At 36.6% G+C, this 5643-nt stretch overlaps 1 protein-coding gene across 4 annotated transcripts; it reads right to left on the bottom strand.

Moving 5' to 3' along the window:
- Positions 1–1070: 1070 nt before the first annotated feature.
- LOC7462600 (floral homeotic protein APETALA 2) lies at positions 1071–5008 on the bottom strand. Of its 4 annotated transcripts, none has more exons than XM_024605531.2 (10): positions 3808–5008; positions 3639–3664; positions 3466–3496; positions 3238–3325; positions 2871–3016; positions 2729–2773; positions 2494–2585; positions 2233–2393; positions 1892–2101; positions 1071–1803 (listed from the first exon to the last, which is right to left on the bottom strand). In XM_024605531.2, exons 1-10 carry the CDS (start codon positions 4383–4385, stop codon positions 1588–1590), a joined length of 1593 nt encoding a protein of 530 aa, XP_024461299.1. In that variant the 5' UTR covers positions 4386–5008; the 3' UTR covers positions 1071–1587. The 4 variants fall into 4 exon arrangements, with proteins under 4 accessions (XP_024461299.1, XP_024461296.1, XP_024461298.1 ...); XM_024605528.2 differs by having other exon boundaries at positions 2233–2402; positions 3808–5006; XM_024605530.2 differs by having other exon boundaries at positions 1892–2104; positions 3808–5003.
- Positions 5009–5643: the final 635 nt, after the last annotated feature.

Below are 5643 nucleotides of genomic sequence, written 5' to 3'. Positions count from 1 at the left end.
TTAAGTTTTAAATCAATAAGACTAATTAAAAAAGTTTGTCGGAATTAATTTATATATAACCTTTCGACACCGACGAAGACCAATAAATATGCAATGGAGGGAGCATAAGATTTTTGCATGCTATTAATAATATCCTTGTTTCAAGACACCGTGATCTGAATAATATAGAATTTTCACAAATAAAAATTAAATTAGCCATTAATTTATTATTTAGCATGTAAAATTATGTCATTTTCTTTTCAAGAGCACACTTATTTTTCCATTTTAAAAATACTTTTAAAAAAATTTGAATTTATTTTTTATTTTTCTCTTTATTTTTAAGTAATTTTTTTATATTAACATATTAAATAATCTAAAAATATTTTGAAAAATAATTACAAGAGCAATATCTAATGAAATTTTCTATTTTACTTTTCCTTTACCTTGTAATAACTTGAAAGAAAAAAACAAAACTTTTGCCTTGTGTAAAAAGTAAAAAACGACTAGGTTAAAAACCCAAGTGAATCTTTACTGCTAAACACTCTCTCTCTCTCTCTCTCTCTGCTCATAAGCAAACCCGTTCATGTCCTTTGCTTGGGGCTAATATTGACTAGTCCCGCTCGTCATAATAGCCATGTCTGACTGCTTTTGGCCAAGAGAACTGATTCAAAGGACATGAAAGATGGTGACTATTCATCACCATCCATTGATATTTCCAAGACACAAATACAAGTTCCATTTTTCATGCCTGTATTGCTCTAAACTCTCTCTTCTTTTGATAGTAAAATTGAAGCTTACAGTTTACTTTTTTTTTGGCTATATCTTTCTGGTGATAAAGAAGTACTTTTATTTTTAAAAATCAGACGTCAAAAACAGCGTGAAAATATAAAAAACAATCAAATATCAAATATTTTACAAGAACACTTCATAATACCTTATGCCATGCCATTACTCAATTTAGGAACTAAAGAATCAGCCTCGAACAGTTGTTTCAGACCTAGACAAGGGTAAGGAGCTAAGAGAAACACCAAAAAAAATCACGCCCTCGACCAATCAAATAGAGCTATCTCGGCGACTCAAATAAAATAGTATTAGGCAACCAAATAGACGTCAGCAAACACATGGTATTGATAACCCCTTGTAACCAAATACAACATTCCTGGACAGGTTATATTAGCCCTAAAGAAAAAGAGCAGCGATAAATACCCAATAGAGCGGCTAAGCAGGAGGAGCAACAGAACAATCTTATTTTACTTCGAAGATCAAAAAAACAAAAAAAAAAAAAGGCCTGCAGTTTTTACTCAGATCCCAGAAATGAATTTATATCTAGTTGAAGATTTCGTCCCCTTATTAGTTTTGACTGATGACCAGCAAGCATTTCCCAAAGACTTGGAATTTCCTTCTCTCTTTGTTTTTTTTTTTTTTTGGCCAACAATTTCGTGATTTTCTTGGTGGTGGTTCTCTCTGGGGATGGGTGGACAGTGGATTGAAAAACAACCTGCCTCGTAGTTAAAAGCCTTGCTCTTTACATGTTTTACCCAGCTAGCAAACAAGGTGGGGATTGAGATTGCATAGCAAGGAAGATGGAACGGCTACTTTATGTATGGGTTAAGAAGGTCTCATGAGAGAGTTGAACCCATTTTTCTGCAGCCAGTTTTGTGGAGTCCTAATCTGCTGTTGGAATCCTGATGATGCTGCAGCATTTGCAAACCGGGGAGGACCTGCTTGCCATTGCTGATAATGATGGTTATAATGAAGCTCAGATGGAGAGAGAGAAAGATCACTTCCAATTCGGCCTCCATTGCTGCTGCTTGGATGCTGAGTCTAAAGAAGAATTGAAACACAACAATTCAACTAGTTAAAAGACCTTTACTTTTTTTGTTTGCACGAGCTTAATTATATGGAAGCTCACTTGATAATTTGGTGAGTTATACTGTGGGGGAAGAAAAGGATGCATCTGACTATCTCCGAGTGATCTCCTGAACTGCTCATATCTTGGCATTTCACTGGACTTGAGTGATGCTGGAGATTGAATGTGGATTTTGCTAAGAAGCTGAGTCGTTTCAGTCTCTCCATACCCATCTCTTCCATGTCCATCATTGTCACTTGTACAAAGGTTAAGCTGCTGGTGTTTACAATGCCATGAAAAAAACATTAGCAAAATTAAACATTACAACACGACCAAAAACAGAAGACAAGTGCAAAATAGGACAAAACAACCTAGTTAAAATGTCAAATTAATTAGTGTTGTACCTTGGGTCTAAGCCCCCGATTTTGCCAATTAGGTTCAAATGGCATGGTTGCTGAATGTTGCTCCATTGCAACATTGTGCCTATCCTGACCAAATTCTATACTGTTTTGCTTCGAAGCTGGATTGCCCAAGCTCAAATCAAGATTATGATCCGCAGCATTGCCTGGTGATTCTAACCAACATATACATAATTAATTGAATTAACATGAGTAAATAGGAGGATAAAAAAAATAAAAACCATGGATATCCTCGAAATCACTTACCATTTGAGTTAAGCTCATTTTCATAAATGCTGGGATCAAAGTTGGTTACTGCCTCCTTGCCATTGCACTTGATTGCAGCTTTGTCATAGGCCCTATAAAGAGTTAAAGAATATTTAAAACTCCACCAAACAACACGAGATTACATTGATTGATTCCCCATAGGCTACAGTGTCTTAGATAATACCGATCAAAGTGTACACAACAAAACAAATAGTGAGAACACACACATACACACCTTGCAGCTTCAATCTCAGTATCAAACAAGCCCAAATAAACATACCTGCAATTAAAATTTATCACAGCAAATATAGACAGAAGCAAGGAAATGAAATTGGGTTGATGTGTAAAACGTCTGAAGATGAGAAAGAAATGGTTACTTTTTGCCTAAGAACTGGCCCATTCGAGCTTCCCATCTTCCACACTTGTGCAAGGTTACACCTCTATACTTGGAACTACCTCTAGGAAATCCTGTGCTTTGCCGGCGAAGTACATGAACAAATTCTTCCTTGGTAAGGTTGCTCATCTGTCATCATACACAGGAATCATCTCTTTGTAAGACCATATGATGATATGTATCTTTTTTTTTCTTTGTTTTCCGATAGCAACATAAAGAAAAGAAAAGCGTATCGAAAACACTACTGTACAAGATAAGGTTTGGAATCACTATTGTAGATAAGATAAAATCTCTACAAAACAAGCACAATCTCTCCCTCCCTCTCTCTCAATCTCTCTCCCTCCCTTTACCTGTTTCAAGTCCTCCTCATAATCTTCAATTCTAAAATTAATATCTGCCTCCACTCCCCGAAACTTGATAGCTGCCCTATCATATGCACTGCAAAAGAAATAAAAGGAAAAGACTCTTTCAATCTTACAGTCTGGAGTGCTGGACCTGAAAATTATTGGCCATTGGCCTTTCGAAAGAAGACAAGCATAACTTTCACGCTTAGCAAATAAGGAACCATGAGAACTCACCGAGCAGCTGCATGTGCAGTGTCAAATCCACCTATAGAAATACAAAATATACAAGAAGCAAAAAACCAATCTCACCCATATCAGAAATGTTTGAACAATGGATGACAGAAGCCATATTTCTCCAAGCCTAAATCTTTGTAATAATGAAAAAACAAAACTGGACTAAATCATACCTAGATACACTTGCTTCCCACAATCCCTGCATCAAGATCATTCGAAAAGCCAAATCATAAATTTTGATTGTCAAAAACACCAACACCACAGCTAAAAAAGGAAAAAGAAGAAAAGGTAGGGAAGGATAACATCAAAGTAAAAATTTATCAGCACACCCAAAACACTAACCATATATGAGACTCCCATCGGCCAGTTCTCCGGTAGAAGGTAACACCGCGGTATTGAGAGCTTCTGGACCGTGGTCCTCGTCTACTTTTCTTCAATGGTTGTGAGACTTCCATGGATTTTTGAGAAGCAAGTGATGATTCCGATTGGCAAAACTTGACACCAACCCAGTGAGCCCGAGGAAATCCACCTCCAACTCCATCACCACCTCCAAAACTACCCCCACCGCCCGATGTGGACCCCATTTCTTGATCTTCTAGAGGAAAGAACTGCCGGGTCACTGGTGGATCACTCATGTCCATGGAGTATTGATCATAAGGCACCGAGAACCCGAAAATCTTGCTGCTGCTGCTGCTGCTAAAGCTTATACTACGTTTCTTGATTATTTTATTTCCTTTCTCTCCAACAGCATCCTCTTCCTCTGATCCATCTTCAAATACTACAGCAGAAGAGCTGGAATTGGACACGGATCCGACCCTTTTGCCTTTGTCATCTTCGCCATCAATTGATGTTTTTTGACTTGAACATCCCTCGGATTCATCGTCTCTAGTTTGATCAGGCGAGTCATTTAAGTTCCACATTTTTTTTCCTTTTGTTGAGTGGTTTTCAAGATAGAACTTGAAGCAGATTGCTAGATTTTCCAAAACCCTCCACCATGAGAGAAAAAGCAGAATATAATGAAAGATGAAGAAAGACTAGGAAAGAAACGAAGGATGCAGATTGGTGGTGGTAGTGGTGGCTGATTGAAGAAGAGGAGAAGCTAAAGAAGAAAGTTTAATCTTGGTTTTTGTGAGTCAAATAAATAATGAAGCATATTTATATATATACATATAGAGAGAGAGGGGGGGAGAGAGAGAGACAAAGGCAAAGAAAGAAATGGTTTGAGTATTCAAAGGAAAAAACCTAAGACTCCCCAGAGAGAGAGACAGTTTTTGTTGCAAAAAGGTATGGTAGAGGGAGAAATGTTTCAAGATCTTGTTAAATCCCTAACTGCCCAATACAGCATAGACGAGGCCAGTTCGAGTAAGCTTAGCCGAAAGCATCCACACCCACCATAATACCCCCTCTATAACTCTCTACTCCCTCGCGTTTCCTCTCTCTAACAACTTGCCCTGCCTTCCTTTTTTATTTACTACTAGATAGTTTTTATGGCTCATGGCATGCTTGCATAGGTTTTCTCTCTTTTGAGAGAAGACCCTTTGTTTCTTTTCTTATTTAATGTTGATAATAAAATTTGATCCGCTGTTTGTCTATTTTGGCTTCTGTAATTACCCAATATTTCTTTATTTAATTTAATTTTAAACCTGAACAAACAAGATTTTACTGCTTTATGGTGGGTGTCTACTGTCTATAATTAATATATTTATTTATTTATTTTCTCAAAGGGACATAAGGTTGGGGAAATGAGAGAATGGAAGAGAGAAAGAGCCGTCTCTTTCTTACTTCAACTTTCCCACGTTAACCAAATCGAAAAGCATCCTCTCTCTCTCTCTCCCTCTGTTGCCCGCTAGTAGAAACAGACAACGCCATGACTCAAAAGATGGCTAATTACTCAATTACCTTAATTAGCTATTAATTATCATTATTTACACCCTCACGTCACTAGTCACCCCCTCCACCCCTCTCTTTCCTTGCAAAATTACAATGGAGTAATTCTCATAAATTTTATCTTTAATATCTATTAAATCAATTCTCAATTTGATTCTTTTATTAATTTTATTCAACAAGAATGTTTAGATTGTATTTAGGAGTATGGTTGTGATTATAGTTGTTTTTTAAAGTATTTTTCATGCTAAAATATATCAAAATAATATTTTTTTTATTTTTAAAAAATCATTT

This window comes from Populus trichocarpa, chromosome 7 (genome assembly GCF_000002775.5).
Source record: "Populus trichocarpa isolate Nisqually-1 chromosome 7, P.trichocarpa_v4.1, whole genome shotgun sequence".
Lineage (NCBI taxonomy): Eukaryota > Viridiplantae > Streptophyta > Magnoliopsida > Malpighiales > Salicaceae > Populus > Populus trichocarpa.
Note: the sequence above shows the minus strand (reverse complement) of the source record. Positions and strands in the feature narration are given on the sequence as shown.

Bases quoted from the DNA above. Each gene is read 5' to 3' on its own strand.
- LOC7462600 (XM_002310679.4), bottom strand. From the start codon at position 4,385: ATGTGGAACTTAAATGACTCGCCTGATCAAACTAGAGACGATGAATCC. The intron at 3,665-3,807 runs GTTAGTGTTTTG...ATCTTGATGCAG, and splicing joins CGATGGGAGTCTCATATATG to GGATTGTGGGAAGCAAGTGT. The intron at 2,105-2,232 runs GTACAACACTAA...TGTAAACACCAG, and splicing joins ATCGGGGGCTTAGACCCAAG to CAGCTTAACCTTTGTACAAG.